The sequence below is a fragment of the Juglans regia genome, chromosome 7 (genome assembly GCF_001411555.2).
Source record: "Juglans regia cultivar Chandler chromosome 7, Walnut 2.0, whole genome shotgun sequence".
Lineage (NCBI taxonomy): Eukaryota > Viridiplantae > Streptophyta > Magnoliopsida > Fagales > Juglandaceae > Juglans > Juglans regia.
In genome coordinates this window covers 5295037-5313523 of record NC_049907.1, presented here as the reverse complement: position 1 = coordinate 5313523, position 18487 = coordinate 5295037, and the positions used below count along the sequence as shown (strand labels likewise).

Here is an 18487-nt window from a genome sequence, read left to right as displayed (position 1 = left end):
AAAGAAAGGAGTTGCACAGTTTCTGGACAAGCCATATAGGAGAAGCCAAAGCCCAACCCCAGCGCGCGGATAGTGGAAAAGATGGGATCTTTGGTTGAGTTTTGGTTGAGAGCGAAATGACCAGAGAGAAAAAGAAAAATCTTATTACCACGCTTTTACATTTCTTTTTTTTTTTTAATTTGATTTCATAATTTTTAATTTGTCAAAAAATTTAGACTCTCGGACTAATATATTTGTTACTATAATTTTTAAGCATGTTTGCGGCCTGCTCTAACGACTATAACTAAAATGGAAATCTCAAAAAATCTAGCGGAGATAACTTGGATACTTATCTCGTTTGGTTATATAAATGAAATGAGATAAAATTTAAAAGTTAAATAAAATATTGTTAAAATATAATTTTTTAATATAATTTTTATTTTAAAATTAAAAAAATTAAATTATTTATTATATTTTATATAAAAATTTAAAAATATTATAATGATTATACGATATTAAATGACATAATCTATCAAACCAAACCGGCATAAAAGATTCCAAATACAGTTATGCTCTTTTTTATAGGAGTGGTTGGCTTTATTCCTAAACTGAAATAATGATAATAATAGCGAGGCAAAAGGGCATTATCGTCCTCACTCACAGCTGTTATTAGTCCAAATTTTCACAATCTCAAACCCGAACGAGGCGTAAACTTGCATTATCGAAAAAGCCAGATTAGGACAGCACCCAAAACCACGATCCCTCGCCACGCGCCTCCCAGAGAATGGAGCAGCCCAAGTCGGAGACTGAGCAATCTTCGCAAACTCCGATACAGGACCCGAATCCAAAGTCTGATCCGAAAGAGACGTCTCACTCCCCGAATGGGGACGGCAAGTGGACGAGTTTCGTTATGGCATCGGAGTCTCAAAATGAGATTCAGACTCAGACCGAGCCATCGACGACCCCTACGGCTTCCAGGAAATCGGTGCATTGGAGCCCCGAATTGGTGACGGAATCGTCCGCTATGTCGTCCCCCCGCGGATCCAACAACCCCTACGTTTCTCCTTCCCCTGCATCCTCGTCGTCATTTTCGTTCAAGGGTAAACTATTCTCTCTTCTTTGCGTATAGTTACTGGATTCATCTACGTGAATCATTTGATATCTTTTATTTTTTTTTTGGGCAGATTCGATGGACTCTGTACGGAACGTGCTGGGAAGATGGGGAAAGAAGGTTGGGGAAGCCACTAAGAAAGCTGAGGATCTCGCTGGAAACACTTGGCAACACTGTAAGTTTTTAAGGGTTTTGTTCAATTCTATGTGGGATTTGAATAATTTCTATCTATTATGAAGATGTTCTCTTTGATTCTGTGTTGAATTAGCTGCATGGTTAAGTTGTTTGATTATTTAGTTTCGGTTGGATATCTGGTTTCGTCTTTTATTTTGTAACTTTCTGTTTCTTTCCCTGCGTGTAGATGTTGTGCCCTAAGATTTTCGTTCATTGGAAATTTGAATCTGTGTATGAACTGAAGGGCCAGAAACTTTGAATTCTGTTCTATTCGTTGATGTGTCTGGGTTCCTTAAGTGAGTGAACTTTATTGGAATTGGTTTGCTTGTTTCATGATAATGGGATTTGGGGGCTTGTTACAAAGATTGTAATATGGTATAGAAAATGATTCAGAATATTGGGTATTTTATTTCCGTTGTGAAAGGAAAATACAGGAAAATAATGAAAATGCTAGTCATTGGAGTTATGTGGAAGATCACTCACAAAAGTGGCTGGCAAATGTTATCCACATAAATGAACAGGAAGTTGAAAGTGAAGAGGAAGCCTTTTCCTTATGTTTTCGTCATTGAAGAAAGAAATAGTCTTGTGAAAAAAGAAACGAGTTTTTTGAAAGCGATAGAAGGTGTTGCACATGGTTATTGGTTATGCATATATGTTTATCTCTTTGGATGCATTAGAACTGTGGATCGTACCAATCACGAAATATATCTGCAATCATAAGAAATAATAATTTTTTATTTTTTTAGGTATACACAGTTAGTTTTGATATGTTTCAAGAAGCATGAAAAATATCTGCAATCAAAAGAAATAATAAATTCTCATATCTATTAGGTGTACACAGTGAGATGTAATATGTTTCCAGATGCATGTCTGGTGCTGTCTTAAAGTTTTTGGAGAACAGATTTCAGTGGAAGAGTTGATATTAAGAAATGAGGTCCAAGAATGAAGAAGGGTTAATCAACCTATGACTTTTTTGGGAAATGGTTGTCAAACTTTGGAGTTCTGAATAATGGTGGTCATTTGGGGAGTCCAATATGATTAATTACGGCCTTTACATTGCCAAATTCTCTCTTCTGTGGTTCCAAATATATAAACATCGATACTAAACTTTGTGTTTATATGCAGCAAGTCTAAAAGTAACTTTTCAACTGTTCATTACCTGAATGCAAATAGTAATTCTTTGTCAATGAGATCATTTGAAGTGTTACTTACAGGTTGGTCCAATATAACATCCCTTTCTACTGATAAAAAGTATACCACCCCTTTACAAAATTGTTGAAATTATTGACCCAAAATATAACACCTCCCTTCCCATAGGTATAGGAATGCTACTAAAACATGAAACTTGTGTCAAATAAGAGATCCAACATACTAAAAATTACCTCATTTATTTAAATTTTCAGGATCACTGAAATAAACAATCAGACTAAGAAATCAGCATGTTATATGCATGACTAATTAAACTTGTTCTTCCACTCACATAGTGGAAACATACTTTTCTTTGTGCACTAGTCCCATTGCCTATGACCAGAAGGGGAACTGCTTAACTTGTTCATTTTCGGTCCCACCCCATGTGATTACGGGGGGGACCGCTTTACTTGTTCATAACTTTCATCTTTGTTCCTATTTCTTGTGCGAACAAGGGAGATGGCTTCATTGCCCTTAACTTACTCTGGTGGATCTCATCATCATGAAAACGTCATTCAGTGCGGCTTGCACATCCACCTATAACTTTGCATTTGTGTTATGCATGTCTTATGCCCATTCTTTAAAGCTTCATGCATTGTCCACATGAAGCCTCTTTTATCTCATCTTCTAAGTCTTCCACAATACATGTGAAGACAAAATGCATTGTAATATACATGTAAGACTTAAGTATATACAACATGTTATGCCATAATTCGTATCTTTTTTATTGGCACCAGGTGCCCAAAACAAAGTCCCGACTAATCCCGGGGTGCACAGGCCCGCATCAAGGAGTTTCCCCCGTAGGTGCATCTTAGCCCTTGGGTAATTCAAGAAAAAATTTGCCCAATCTGATGGCCCCTAGAAATGTTTTGCAGCCAAGGGTTCGTACCTTAGACCTGGAGGGAGCATACCACCACGATCAAGGCTCTTACCACTTGAGCCAACTCCTAGGGCTTTTATAATTCGTACCTTAAATGCATGGCATGGCATGACATCACATCAATCATGATATGACATATATTTGTATGCATAACATTCATAAGTGACAACATGGCATAGTAGGCATAGCATCATAGCAAATACAATTCCTCATGTCATGGCATCCATAAATTACTTTCATCACAACATAGGTACATAAAAAGGGACTTCCAATGAAGGGCTTTACATAGCATAATAATTAAACAACACTTTTCAAGCAAGACATAGGAGACGTTTGTATTCACAGCTCATCTCAACTCATCTTAACTCATCTCACTACTATTTATTACTATTCAGCAACTTTAACTCACAAATCTTATTATCATTCACAACTCATCTCATTACTATTTACAATTCATCTCAACTCATCTCAAGTCATCTTCAAATCCAAACGTCTCCATAATGTTTACCACACACATAAGGGTATGATCATTCTACTTACCTCTTAGCTCTAGCAACAGTTTCTAATTAGTTGCATACTATCAATTTATTTATTTATTGATAAGCACAAACTATCCATTTAAAAAATACTGAAATTTCACTTTATGGGCTACCCATAACTTGAGCAATTTTTCCATTAAAACTGAGTACCTGCAACATCCAAAATACCCAAATAATTTATCCTCCCATTAGAGCCACCCGTGACGCTTAAAAGCAGATTTCCTTCTCACATCTTATCATCAAAACGTAACACCCCTTATTTGAACATCAGCTCGTGACTCATATTACCAACATGCCTAGGGCTGTAAATGAACCAGTTTGTTCGATAACCCGCTCGGTACTCGCCAGGTTAAACTCGAATCGAATTCGACTTGTGAAAAAAAAAACTCAACTGTGAAAGCAAATATCCACTCGATTAGTAAATGACACATACTTGACTCGACTCAACTCGGGCTCTTTAGGGCCCGCTCGTTTATGCCCGAGTCAACTCGTTAGTTCAACTCGATTAAAGTTCATTCATATATTGATAAATATATATATACACCTATGTATATATACATATATATATGTATTAGCTAATAATATAAGCATAGAAATTTTATAATTAAATATATAATATGTAACCTAATTACTTATACCTATATATTGAATATGCTTTATAGCTATAGTTTATAATTTGTACAATATTTAGTCGATAAAATTTAATAATTTCATATACTAGTATTTGGGAACTGTACTAATGATTTATGTACGGCATATAATATATTGTTATTATGGATAAATATCAACTAGCTACATATTAATTATTTATAAAATCTTATAATTCAAGAGATATTCTACTTGTTAGTTGTATAAATTCAATCTTAGATTTTTTATTTATCTAATTTATTAATTATTAAATCTTATTCAAAAAATAAAAAAAATAAACAACTTGAATCGAGCTCGAGTTGAGAGTTTAGCTTACCGAGTCGAACTCGAACAAGTGTTAAATAGCTCGGGCTTGGGTATTTTTAGTCAAGCCGAGCTCGGCAAGCCAAAGACCGGCTCTGCTCGGCTCAATTACAGCCCTAAACATGCCAAGTGACTTCTATCAAGCCTTAGACTATTTATAAGAGAGAGGCTTTAACGCATGTACACAAACAAAGAGACGTAGATAGAGTGAGTGAGTGTGTCATACTGAGGGAGAGAGGGTGTGTCCTGAGAGATATATGGCAACAAGATGAAGATGCTGTAGCTAGTGATCGGTTATCAAAAAAAAAAATGCTAGTGATTGGTTTTATCTGGTGTTAAGGTGTGGGCTTCTGCTGGTGTCTGTCCAAAGTATGAAAAGAAGACTTTTTCGCCTTAAAGCAATGTCTATGTGCAATGGTGGTTGATGTGTAGCTGGGTTACAATTGGGTGTCAGCGAGTGGTCAAGGAGATGAAAACAGTGAGTTATAAAGGGCGAAAGAGAGAGAGTGTGTGAAGAAGAGCAGGGGGAGAGTGTGTGTGAGACAGTGAGAGAGGGAGAGATTTTGAGGAAGGAAGCTTACATGCTTTAGGTGTAGAGGCGGGCGAGAGATAGTGTGAGGTTGAAAAGTGACTGGTCTTCAGCGGCATATAGGTGTGAGCTTGAGAGCTGTTTTTGGTGCAGCAATATAGGTGTTAGCTTGAGAGCTGTTTTTGGTGCAGCAATATAGGTGTTAGCTCGGGAGTTGTTTTTGGTACCGAGGGATAAAGTTGTTCTATCGGTTCACCTCTCTTGTGAGGAGAAAGCGGGAGGGAGAGAGATTCATGAGAGGAGCATGAGAGGGAGACATTGAATGAAAACAGAGAGAGAGTGATAGTGTTTCAAAAAGAGAAGGAACTGGAGACTGTGTGGGTGAGAAAATAAAGGTGTGTTCTTGATTGGCTTTGTCTTTATCTGGAGTCCAGGGGCAAGATAAAAGTCACCCCCAACGGGAGGCCTAAATATTTCATAGGCAAAGAAGATACTTTGCAATCCAGAAGGCTCGCCAGGCTGTTGATACTGGGCACCACACCCACCGCAACCATCTTGGACTTACCAAGGTTCACCTTAGGCCTTGACACAGCTTCAAATCATAACAAAAGTGCTCGTAAAATTTGAATCTGGCCATGATCCGCTTCACAAAAAAAGAGAGTATCATCTGCAAATAAGAGATGTGAGATTATGATAGAGCCATTAGTACCATTACCCACCGAAAATCTGGATAGAAAACCTCCTCTAACAATAGCCTTCACCATCCGGCCAAGTGCCTCCATGACAATAACAAAAAGAAGAGGAGATAATGGATCCCCTTGCCCGCAATCCACAAGAACTGTTAAAAAATCCAGCAGAGGTGCCATTAACTAGCATTGAGAAGTGAGCGGTAGAAACACAATGTCGAATCCATGAAATCCACCTCTCACCAAAGCCACACCTCCCGAGCAAGTATAAAAGAAATTCCCAATTCACATTATCATATGTCTTTTCCTTGTCAAGCTTGCAAAGAATACCTAGAACTCCCTCCCACAACTTATGATAATCTCACGTCTCTTATTTGGTTCTTGGCCATACCTATGATAAGCTTGCAAAGTACCATTGTCCTTGGCCATACCATGAATGACCTAATAAATCTCTTCTTTGTCAAAAGGTCTTTCCAACCAACTTACACTATGCGAATCAATAGACTCAAATAACAAATTCTCAAGCTTTGGCCTCCAACAGGCCGGTTATGTGAGAAGGTTCTCATAATAATGCACAAGATTTTTATATTTCAGAGGGGGAAGAGAGCACTTGAGTATTTGAGTGAAGTGTCTCAATAGCATTGTTGTGCTTATGTGAATTAGCCACTTTATGGAAGAACTTTGTGCATTTATCACCTTCTTTTAGCCAAAGGGCCCTGGATTTTTGTTGCCACGAAGTCTCCTCCATCAACAACACCCTCTCCAGTTTAGTCACAACCGAACTCTTTCTCAATAATACCTCCTTTGAGGTGTCTCCCATCAATTCCCTCCCCTCTAGCATTATAAATATTGAAGTAAGCAGGATTTCTTACTTGATGTTGTTGAAATAGGTAACACTTGGTTCAGATATGGGAGGCTCTGTGGTGAATGGTGGTGGATGCTAAATTTGGTAGTATGTGGGGTTGATGGTCTTCAATGTGGTTGGTAGGCTTTTTGGTGTTGGGAGCATAGATGAGAAAGGGCTAACACATTGGAGGTCTCTGGTTTGAGTCAAGGTGATGCTGATTAATGCTCACCTTATTCAACTTTACTTGTTAGAGAAAAAAAAAAAAAAAAAAACATTAGAAGGGTTAGGAGGATTTTTCTTCTTGTGTCGGTTTTGAGGTGGGATATGGGTTGGAGATTAAATTTTGTTATGATATTATGATACCCTATATGAGAGGATAAGGGTAGGTAGTGTATGAGATCTCACATTGCTTGGGAATGAGAAGATTTTGCTCTTTATAAAGTTCCAATGGGACTCTAATTGTATCATTGACTAGTCTTTTTGGAGTATAGATCATGTGGTTTGGGTCTTCCTTTGGGGCGTTACAAATAATTGATGCAGAAACCAGATTTGGAAGGTATTATTCTCTGTTTGGTCTTGTATTTCAAGCTTCAGGAGCTTATGTAGCGGAAGTGCAGAACTTATATAGGTTTCTGACAACAGACCACTGTAGAATATTATTTTTATCCTATTAGCAAATGATTAGGAGGTGAAAGATATCTGTTCATTATTTCATTGAGTATATTCCGTAACTGTGAGAGGTGGGGGGAGGATGAAATACATTGGATTCTTCCCAAAAAAGGTTAAATCTTTCTACCATGCAGTCACTGCTCATGTTGTCTTGCACTTTTGTACACTAGCCGTGGAAATCCTTGCCTTCTATTTGTAACTTTTTTATGTTAATAAATTTTTAATAACTTCATGTAGATCTAGGGGTGCAAATGGTCCGGTCCGGCGATGGTCCATCATTTTTCAGGACCGAACATCCAAAGGGACCGGACTAGACCAATAGTTATTGGTTCGGTCGGTCCATCTGACCTAATTTTTTTTTCTTTTTTTAAATAATTAATAAAAAAAATTTATTTAAAATACTAAATTAAATTAAGTGACTTATTAATGTGGATTATGTAACAAACTCAATAAAAAAATATTTTATATGGTCAATGATAATAAATTAGATGAAAATTATATTATTAATTTATATAATTACTATATAATTAACTAATTGATATTATTATTAGTTAATTCATAGAATATTAACAAGTGTTAATAACATATTTAAAATTTTATATTGTTAATAGTGATAGGTTAGATGAAGAAATATATAAAATATTGTTAATTTATAGAATATTAACAACTATTAATAACATATTTAAAATTTTATATTGTTAATTGTACAATTATTATATAAAAATATATATATTTTTATTTTTCATTAGGTCCGGTCCGGAAAAATCCTGGATCATGGACCGGACCGAAACTTTTTGATCCTCTAAAATGTGGACCGAGACCGACCTGTCTCAGTCTCTGTCCGGTCCGGTCTGGTCCGGACCGAAACGGTCGGTCCGATTGGTCCGACCGGACCATTTATCACCCCTATGTAGATCAATGGTTTTGGTCAATGTTCGATTTGGGCAGACATCTGTAGTTGGGATTTTAGACCACTATGCATCTTAAAATCTTGGTCCATCTACTTCAGCCGTACTAGTAAGTGTAACATTGGTCCATGTACTGGTTCCGTTTGAATGTGACCCAGCCATCTATACGCATTTTTTCTGCCAAATCGAAGTATCTTCTTTTTTGTTTCATTATAAGGATGGAATGTGGAATTGTTAACATGATCTTGTTATTGAAAGAAAGTGACGATTCTTGTCTCCCTCTTTTTATTTTTATATTGATTGTTTTTTCTTTTTATATTGATTGTTTATGGTATTTTGTTATTATTTTCATCAAATTTTCAAAACCGTTTCCCATTTTTCATGCATGCAATTATTAGTAAAAGCTTATCTTTTATTTTTGTTTTGAGTATTAAAGTCACCTCCTTTTGCATTAAAATAGTGAAAACCAGCCCTAGTTTTGCTGATGCTGCTATGGGAAGAATTGCACAGGGAACAAAGGTCCTAGCAGAAGGTGGATATGAGAAAATTTTCCGACAAACATTTGAGACAGTTCCTGAAGAGCAACTTCAAGATTCATATGCATGTTACCTATCTACATCAGCTGGTCCAGTCATGGGAGTTCTATATCTGTCTACAGCAAAGCTTGCTTTTTGTAGTGATAATCCTCTTTCGTATAAAGTTAATGGCCAAACCGAATGGAGCTATTATAAGGTACTTTTGCGCAAATCCTATTAGCCTGTATACAGTAGGGGAGGAATTGGGGAGGTTTCTTTTCTTTTTAGTCTTTAAATTTTTAATTGTATGTTTCATCTCGATTAATAGCTTCTTTTTTTCTTTTTTTTTATTAGTAAAAGATAGATATTATATATATGAATGAAATAGGCATAGCCCTTATACATAGGAAGTATACAAAAGAACTCCTAATTACATTCTAAGAACGATAAATTAAAGACAAGAAATCCTAGACGTTAACCCCATGTAATACAATTGTGGAAAACCAACACATTAGAGTGTGGAGAAAAAAATTCTTCAGCTCGGTCATTGTGCGTTCCTTATCTTCAAAGCAATGCGCATTCCTTTCCGTCCAAATGCACCATATAATACACAACAGAATCATCTTCCACACTGCTGTCACTTGATGACAACCTTTCATCTTTGACCAACAACACAACAATTCCACCACCCTCATAGGCATAACCCAAGCAACATCAACCTTTAGAAAGATCTCATCCCACAACACCCTTGTTACCTCATAGTGTAATAAGAGATGATCCACGATTCTCTATTCTTCTTGCACATGTAACACCAATCCAACACTACACATCCTCTCTTCCTCAAGTTGTCCGTGGTCAATATATTTCCAAGAGCAGCACTCCAAACAAAAAGAGTTACTTTAGAAGGCACACGAGACCTCCAAATATTCTTCCAAGGGAACAGCGTAATATCAAGTTGTGTTGTTAGGATGCTATAATACGCCTTAACTGTACATATCTTGTGGTTATTAGACCTCCGCTTCAAACTATCTCGTTGTGCCATAGGAATCTACGTGGAATATAGTAAGTTGAAAAATTTTGAAATAATAGGTAATTACCAATCATGTAAATTCCTATTAAAAAGAATATTCCACTGATGCACACCATGAGAAAATAAACGCATGTCCGCCACTGAAGCCTCCCTATTCACTGCGATATGGTATAAGGTTGGAAAAGCCATTTCCAATGCGTGTTCTCCACACTACACATCCCTTCAAAATCTGAATTGAATGCCCTCACCAACTACAAAGTGAACTTGATTTGCAAAACATGGCCATTCCTTCCTTATATACTTCCATAAATCCACACCATACCTCCCTCTCACTTCCTTAGAGCACCAACCACCCCAAGCGACACCATATCTAGCGTCAATAATATCCTTCCACAATGATCCCCCATCCAAATGATATCTCCAAAACCATTTTCCTAATAATGCTTTATTAAAAATTCTCAAGTTACACACACCCAACCCCCCATTCACAACTGATGCACATATCGTCTTCCATCTAATCAAATGGAATTTCTTCTCCTCCCCCATATCTCCCCATAAGAACGCCCTAAAGAGTTTCTTCATTCTGTTCACCACCCCTACAGGCATAGGAAATAAAAATAAAAAATAATTGGGAAGATTAGTAAGGGTACTCTTGATAAGAGTGAGGCGACCCCCTTTTGATAAATACATCCGTTTCCAGCCAGCCAACATTTTCTCTATCTTCTCCACTACCCCATCCTATATAGCTCTATTCTTGAAGGTTGCTCCCAGCAGAAGACCCAGATATTTCATTGGGGAAGATGACACCTTACAATCCAAAAGGCTTGCTAAGCTGAGAATATTAGAGACGACACCTACAGGAACCATCTCAGACTTGCCCAGATTCACCTTTAACCCTGGCACAGCTTCAAAGCAAAGTAACAATGCTCGTAAAGTTTGGATCTGGCTACTATTCGCTTCACAAAAAAATAATGTATCATCTGCAAAAAGGTGTGAAATGATAATAGGGCTACCAAAACCATTGCCCACCTGAAAGCCCGATAAGAAACCTCCCCCAACAGCAGCCTGCACCATCCTACTTAAAGCCTCCATAATTGTAACAAATAGAAGAGGAGAGATAAAGGATCTCCCTGCCGCAATCCACGGAAACTATAAAAGAAACAAGCAGGTGTGCCATTAACCAGAATTGAAAACTGGGTTGTTGAAATACAATGACGAATCCATGCAATCCACCTATCCTCAAAACCACATCTCTCAAGCAATTATAAAAGAAATTCTCAATTCACATGATCATATGCCTATTCTATTTCATGCTTGCACAGAACACCTGAACCTCCCTCCCGTACTTTGTAATCCAACACTCATTTGCAATGAGTACTAAATCAATAATTTGTCTCCCATGAATAAATGCATTTTGGGACTTGGAAATAATCTGTTCCAACACCGGGCTAAGCCGGTTAGCAAGAACCTTCGAGATAATCTTATAAACACTACTAACTAGACTTATAGGCCGAAAGTCTTCAATAATCAAAGCCCGTGTTTCTTGGAAATGAGAGCAATAAAGGTCGCATTAAGTATTTTTGAAACTTTTGAAAAGAGTGAAATTCACTAAAAACCTGCATAACGTCACCTTTCACAATGTCCCAACAAGTTTGAAAGAAACCTATTGAAAAATCATCAGGCCCTGGCGCTTTATCCTTTGTCATGCCAGATATGACCTTATATATCTCTTCTTCAACAAAAAGTCTCTTCAAAACACTCACACTCTGAGAGTCAATTGCCTCAAAATGCAAGGCATCAAGCTTCGGTCTCCAAGGAACTGATTATGTGGGAATGGTCTCATAGTATTGTACTATATGATTTTCTAGCTCGAGAGTAGAAGATAGCACCTAAAAACGTGATTGCAGTGACTCGATCGCATTATTACGGCGATGTGAATTAGCCACTTTGTGAAAGAATTTCGTATACCTTTCACCTTCTTTCAACCAAAGGGCCCAGGATTTTTTACGCCATAAAATCTCTTTTGACAACAAAACCCTCTCCAAGTTTGTCATAACCGTGCTCTTCCTTAATAACACCTCCGAATTATCACTTAGTAACTCTTTATCCTCTAAGTCTTGCAATTCCTCCAACAGTAGTCTTCTAATTGTCAATGTGACCAAAAATCTCCAAATTCCACTTCTTCAAGTCTTGTTTCAGTGCCTTCAATTTGCCTGCAAGAATGTAACTTGGAGTACCAATAAACTGATATGAAGACTACCAAGCACGCACCATCTCTACTAACCCATCCGCTGTTTGCCACATGTTTTCAAACTTGAAATACCGGTGCCCCCTGTGCATACCTCCACAATCCAAAAGGATAGGAAAATGATCTGAATTGACTCAAACTAGTCATTTTTTACTTACTTTCGGATATTTAGCTTCCCATGAAGGAGATACAAGGAATCTATCCAATCTCGACCAAACCCGCCCATTTGACCAAGTGTACTCATCCCCTACCAAAGGGAGATCCATGAGGTGCATATCAAAGATGAACTCGCTATATTCTTCCATGGCCATAGAATGTCGACAGCCTTGATCGCTCACTAGGAAAGCGAATAGTGTTAAAATCACCCCCTATGCATCACGGCATCTCCCATAAGGCAGGCCTACCACAATCTTCTCCTATCCCTATCCATGTTAGGACCATAAGAGCTTGCAAATGCCCATTCCCATCTATCAACCACATTTTTTAAAAGGGTTACAACCGAAAATTCTCCAATACACTCCTCAATCAACTCAACCACTCTTTTATCCCACATAAGTAACACTCTACCTAAGGCTCCCAAAGAGGCCAAATAAGTCCAATCCACATACGAGCACCCCTATAAACTTCACACAATTTTCCTATCAATAAGTTGCAGCTTTGTTTCTTGAAAACACACCACATCACCCTTCCACATCTGCAATAATAATTTAATATGAAGGCGTTTATTGCGATCATTGAGTCCCCGTACATTCGATGATAAAATCTTAGGCTTTATAATAAAACTATATTACCCCCTCCCTATCAATCTATCCCTTCCGCCACTCCCTTCTTTCACATCATAATTAATGGAACAAGTTAACTTTTTAAGTTCCATATCCCACTTTGAGGCCGACTTCGAATGGCTAGCCTCAAGTGCTACGAGTAGAGCCTTAAATTGTTCTTCATAACCTCCAAACGAAATCCCAATGACAGCTTGAATCTTTTCTACTTTCTTGAAAACCCACTTTGACGAACAGCTCCCATAATTAGCGCTGGGAGGGAGTGTACACAAAGGAGTTAGAAAGTCCCCCTCCTTACCAGTACGAGCAGGAGTAAAAACAGCCAATTCCGAGCCACACACTGAATTTGGTTCCCCACTGACAGGAGCAAGAAATTTTAATTCTTCAACCCCATCTCCACACTTATTCTCCTCAAAAGAAACCATTTCCAGAGAAATAGAGTCTATCAAATAGCCCAGTACCGAGAGGTCCTGCTCCAACACATCTGACTGCACTGGGATCACCACTGGACCTCCGTCCACCACGCACGGCTGGGTCTGTGCCTCCTCCAAAGACAACCCATGAGCCGCCGACGGGAAAACCGAAAACCCATCCTCTGCCGACAAGACTAAACCCACAGGAACGACATCAAGAGCAACATCCGCACCTCCGACCACCATGCACGACTCAGGCTGCCCAATCTCCAACACTAAACCAGGTGGCAACAACAGGAAATCGTCTCTCAAGGTCTCCACCGCAATCGGCTCCAGCACTATCTCTCCATCCTCCAGCTCTTCCCGTTGGAGTAACTCTACCGGCTCGTGAGGATGGTCAACAGAGACCGGCAGTTTTTTCTGTACTAGTGGGGATGTCGGCGAAGTACTTATCGAATCCTGACCTGAAATATTGGCAATATGCTGCCCTCCATGTCTTCTTTGGGCTTGCGGCCTAGCTCATCCCAAGGCCCATCTCACCCAAAGAAACTAGCCTGCACTTATGGCCCATTACTCGGCCCACTTCAGTCTTCAACACAGCCTTGCCCTTGATGCAGTGTTTCAAGTAACCAATTTCCTCTAAAACGACTCCCACTTGATCCTCCAAACCGACAAGTATCCTCAGAAAAATTTCCTCATTTGACCCCAACAGCCCGCTCCCTTCTCCCTCATGCCTCTGCACGATGGGCACGTCTGGCAGTATGGCACTCACGGCTCGAGGCAGTACCTTCAGCACCTCACTGTATGACCTTGCACCTCCTACCATCGACGATGGAGCACCACCAATTCCTCTGGTCATCTTCGAGTAACCTGCCTGAGCCTCATGAATGACTCTGTTTCTCATGCTCGAAACAGAGGATGAATGGAGCTCCATTAATGCATCTCCGAAATTCCTCCACCCCTCCCTCTTCCTCCTTTCCGGCACCACTATCAAACCTTTCCTCTTATCATGACCAAACTCCGAGAGGGTGATAAAATTGTCGTTGCGGTTATGCCCCTTCCGCACCATTAACACCGTGTCTCCTTTTCTACGAGTTCTCAGAAACTCATAGGCGGCACCCCTTGACACTGCACAATCCTTCACCGTGGAATCCAGCCAACCCAGGGCTTCATGATCTAAGGATATATTTCACGACACGGCGATTACTTTCTATGATATTCCACCATCTATTGTTCACCTTCCTAAACTCGAATAACTTCTAATCAATAAGAACCTCGTTGCACAGCCCCATCTTATCCAACCCACAACAATAAACCAAAGCTGCCATGATACTCTGATCTCCACAGAAAGCCATTAACGAATCACCACCAACAGAAAGAAAAACCAAGCAAAAAAACAGAAAATGTACAGAGAGAAAAAGTTTTTTTGATCTAACTTCTATCAAAACTGATAGAGAAGAATATTCCATCTCGATTAATAGCTTGCTTATCAAAAAATGTTTTATCTTGATAATAGCCTATTATCTCATCTGTCACCGTATTTGAGTCTGGTTGGACTTCTATTTATTTTTCCCAGGCAACATTATATATGTGTGATTGAATAAGTAGCCAGGGGAAGGGTAGGTGAAGCAAGAGACGAGACAAGTTACTAGACTATTTAGTCGGACAGGGTTATATACAATTTACTAAAGGTGCCAGGGAGTAACGGGCCAGAGTCTGACTAGCATATGTTATCCAATATGAATACCCAAAATTTATGGGGCATTTGTTGGGAGGGGGTCATTATTCCCCTGGACTACCACCAGGTTCTCTGACAGTAGCTTGTACTTGAGCTTTTGAATCAGCATTCATATTCTTTTTTTTTTTATAAGTAAGAAAAAGTAAGAAAGAGAGTTTTATTAATACGAATCAAAGTGTGCTCCTTGTCATTAAAACACCTATCATTCCTTTCAATCCAGATACACCACATAAGGCACAAAGGGACCATCCTCCAAACTACAGCCACCTGAGAACAACTGTGAAGACCGTTCCAACTAGCTAGAAGGTCTAGCACCCTCAAAGGCATCACCCAAGCCATATCAGTTCTACAAAAAAATTTCATCCCACAGTGCCCTTGCCACCTCGCAATGCAAAAGTAAATGATCATGATTCCCCTTACTTCTTACACATGTAACACCAGTCCATAACCATGAGACTGCACTTCCTCAAATTGTCCGTCGTCAAGTTTTCCCAAGAGAGGCAGTCCATATAAGAAAGCAACTTTGGAAGGCACATGAAACCTCCAAATACACTTTGAAGGAAAAGAAAAACAGTTCCGAGATGTCAAAAGCTTATAATATGATCAAACTGTAAACTTATTGCTCCCCTTGGGCCTCCACAACATCCTATCCTCATCATTTCTACCAAGCCTCAAAGGGTATAAAAAACTGAAAAAATCTAAAACTTCATCAATTTCCCAATCATGTACAGTTCTAGTAAAATAAACATCCCACTGGAAAGAACCATTAGAAAGGACTAACATATCTGATACAGATGCATGCCGATCAGAAACCAGACAATAAATGACCAGAATCAACCCTATTGAGAGCGTGTTCACCACACCAAATGTCAAGCCAAAATCGGATCCTAGAACCCTCTCCAACTGCATAACTAACATGGCTTGCAAAACTCTCCCAGCCCTTTCTAATGAATTTCCATAGACCCACACCATATGCCTCCCTTACCTCATTTGAACACCAACCCCTCCAAGCACCCATATTTGCGATCAATAACCTCCCTCCAAAGCAACTCCCTTTCCAATCGATATTTCCATAACCATTTCCCCAACAAGACGTTATTAAATATCCTCAAATTACGAACCCCCAAGCCTTCATTAGAAGTGAGAGAGCAAACTTTATTGCAACTAATCAAATGGAACTTAACTTCCTCTCTCATTTCACCCCATAAGAAAGTACGAAATAACTTCTCAATCTGGTTAGCCACCCGTGTAGGCAAAGGAAATAAAGATTGAAATTGGGAAGATTAGAGAGAGTGCTCTTGATTAAGGTAATTCTACTCCCTTTCGATAAATCTATAGGTTTCCACCCAGCCAACCTTTTCTAAATTTTCTCAACAACCCCATCTTAAATAGCTTTAGCCTTAAAAGGCGCCCCCAATGGAAGGCCCAAATATTTCATAGGCAAGGAAGCAACTTTACAACCCAAAAAACTTGCCAAGCTATTAATTTTGCGCACCCACTGGTACCATCCCAGACTTTCCAAGATTCACCCTTGACGATCAAGTATACATTTTTTTCAAGTCAGAAGTATGATATAAAAATATAATAAAATAGACTTTATCATGTTGGCAGTATACATCAACTCTAATCAGCTGAAATACTTCATACACAAAACTTCTATTTCTGAATATTGGAGCAACATTACCTATTGATAAATCCTTAGAACTTTAGGTCTTTTAAAAACTGATTCAGTTCTGAAATAACTGGGGAATAAAAATGAAAGAGAAACTGTATACACTTATCATCGAAGGGGAAAAATAAAAACGTGTATACACTGAAAGTGTTTGTTACATATATGCTGACATATTCTATTAGTATGAATAAAATCTTTTTACTCATCCAGAAAAACAAAAACATATAAACTAACGAATTGACACCAAAGTATACACGCATGTTGTAACTAATTAACTATACTATTTAGTTTGTTATAGATAATAATATATTATATACTAATAGTAACTAATTAATTACAAATAAATGTTTTACTAACAACTTCATGCTCGTAACTTCGTGTCAGTAATATTTATGTTATTAAAGTAGTGGGTTTAGATTGAAGTAGCAAACTGCAGCGCACAACATCAATATATATACTTTTAATAGATTAATGTGTATATATAGTAGTATATACGAGTTGATTTGTACAAGCTTTTGCAAACATCAACCAAGTCGGACGAGTTTTATATGAGTTTGTATCATTTAGTAATCGAGTCGAGTTTTGTGTTCACGGATGGTCTAATTAATAATCGAATCAAGGCGAGCTCAAACTGCCTGGTGAGTAGCCCTTTTCGTTTACATGGCCCCTATAGGTAAATGATGACTTGCTGATTTTTAGCAATGCTGCCCTATACTTGTGTTATCAAACTACCTTTTTCTGAGGTTATTACTCTTTGAGAAATAATGGAGATGATTGATTCTTCTCGAGAGTAAAAGTGATGGAATCATAGAACCCTTTTTGGTATATAATATGAATTTTGATCAGACTTCTTTGTAGTGCTTAAAATAGTACGTAGTTTGTAATGATGCTTGAAGTTGCCTCCACATTTGACTTTTGAGTTTTCTTCTGGTTTTTATACTTATTTTCTGTGTGATGTTAATAGGTGGTTATCCCGTTACATCAACTCAAAGCTGTTAATCCTTCAACAAGCAGAAACAATCATGCTGAAAAGTACATTCAGGTCATCTCTGTTGATAACCATGAATTTTGGTTTATGGGCTTCTTGAACTACGATGGTGCTGTGAGATGCCTAAAGGAATCTTCGGAAGCCATGAGCAATTCACAATCTGCATGATACCTGTTGTTGTGGCTCATAGTCACACTTTATTGTACAATATGCTCCATTTAACTCCGAGAAGTTAACAGATTAGACAGCTTTATCATGTGCTGGTCAAATTTGTTTGAGAACTCGTGATAATCGTTTGAATTGGAACGAAGTAATTGTAGAGTTGGATTTTGGGAGGAAAGCCACGAAGATATATTTATTGTTTTTGAGTCCAGATGCTTGTACTTTGTAATATTGCACGTTGCAAAATTATTTTATCATCCCCCCCTCCCCCCCCACTTGTTCATTAAGCCCCACATACGTACCTTGATGTGAGCCGGCAATTGAAAACAATCGGCTCCACCAAAGCTAGGTCAAATGACTGTTTACCAAAATCTTTTTGATTGTGTGGTATCCATAAAAATCTTGTCCATTCCTAATCTCTGATTAATGTGTTTATTTTCTGTCATTGTGCAAAACAATAGTCTTTAGTGCACTAAAGGTT

General features: G+C 38.3%; 1 protein-coding gene across 1 annotated transcript; it reads left to right on the top strand.

The window, feature by feature from the left end:
* Positions 1 to 668: 668 nt before the first annotated feature.
* LOC108991264 (GLABRA2 expression modulator-like) lies at positions 669 to 18263 on the top strand. The gene is made up of 4 exons (XM_018965438.2): positions 669 to 1079; positions 1164 to 1265; positions 8922 to 9193; positions 17821 to 18263. Exons 1-4 carry the CDS (start codon positions 764 to 766, stop codon positions 18010 to 18012), a joined length of 882 nt encoding a protein of 293 aa, XP_018820983.1. The 5' UTR covers positions 669 to 763; the 3' UTR covers positions 18013 to 18263.
* The last annotated feature ends 224 nt before the right edge of the window (positions 18264 to 18487 follow it).

Bases quoted from the DNA above. Each gene is read 5' to 3' on its own strand.
- LOC108991264 (XM_018965438.2), top strand. From the start codon at position 764: ATGGAGCAGCCCAAGTCGGAGACTGAGCAATCTTCGCAAACTCCGATA. The intron at 1,080-1,163 runs GTAAACTATTCT...TTTTTTGGGCAG, and splicing joins GTCGTCATTTTCGTTCAAGG to ATTCGATGGACTCTGTACGG. The intron at 9,194-17,820 runs GTACTTTTGCGC...TGATGTTAATAG, and splicing joins CCGAATGGAGCTATTATAAG to GTGGTTATCCCGTTACATCA.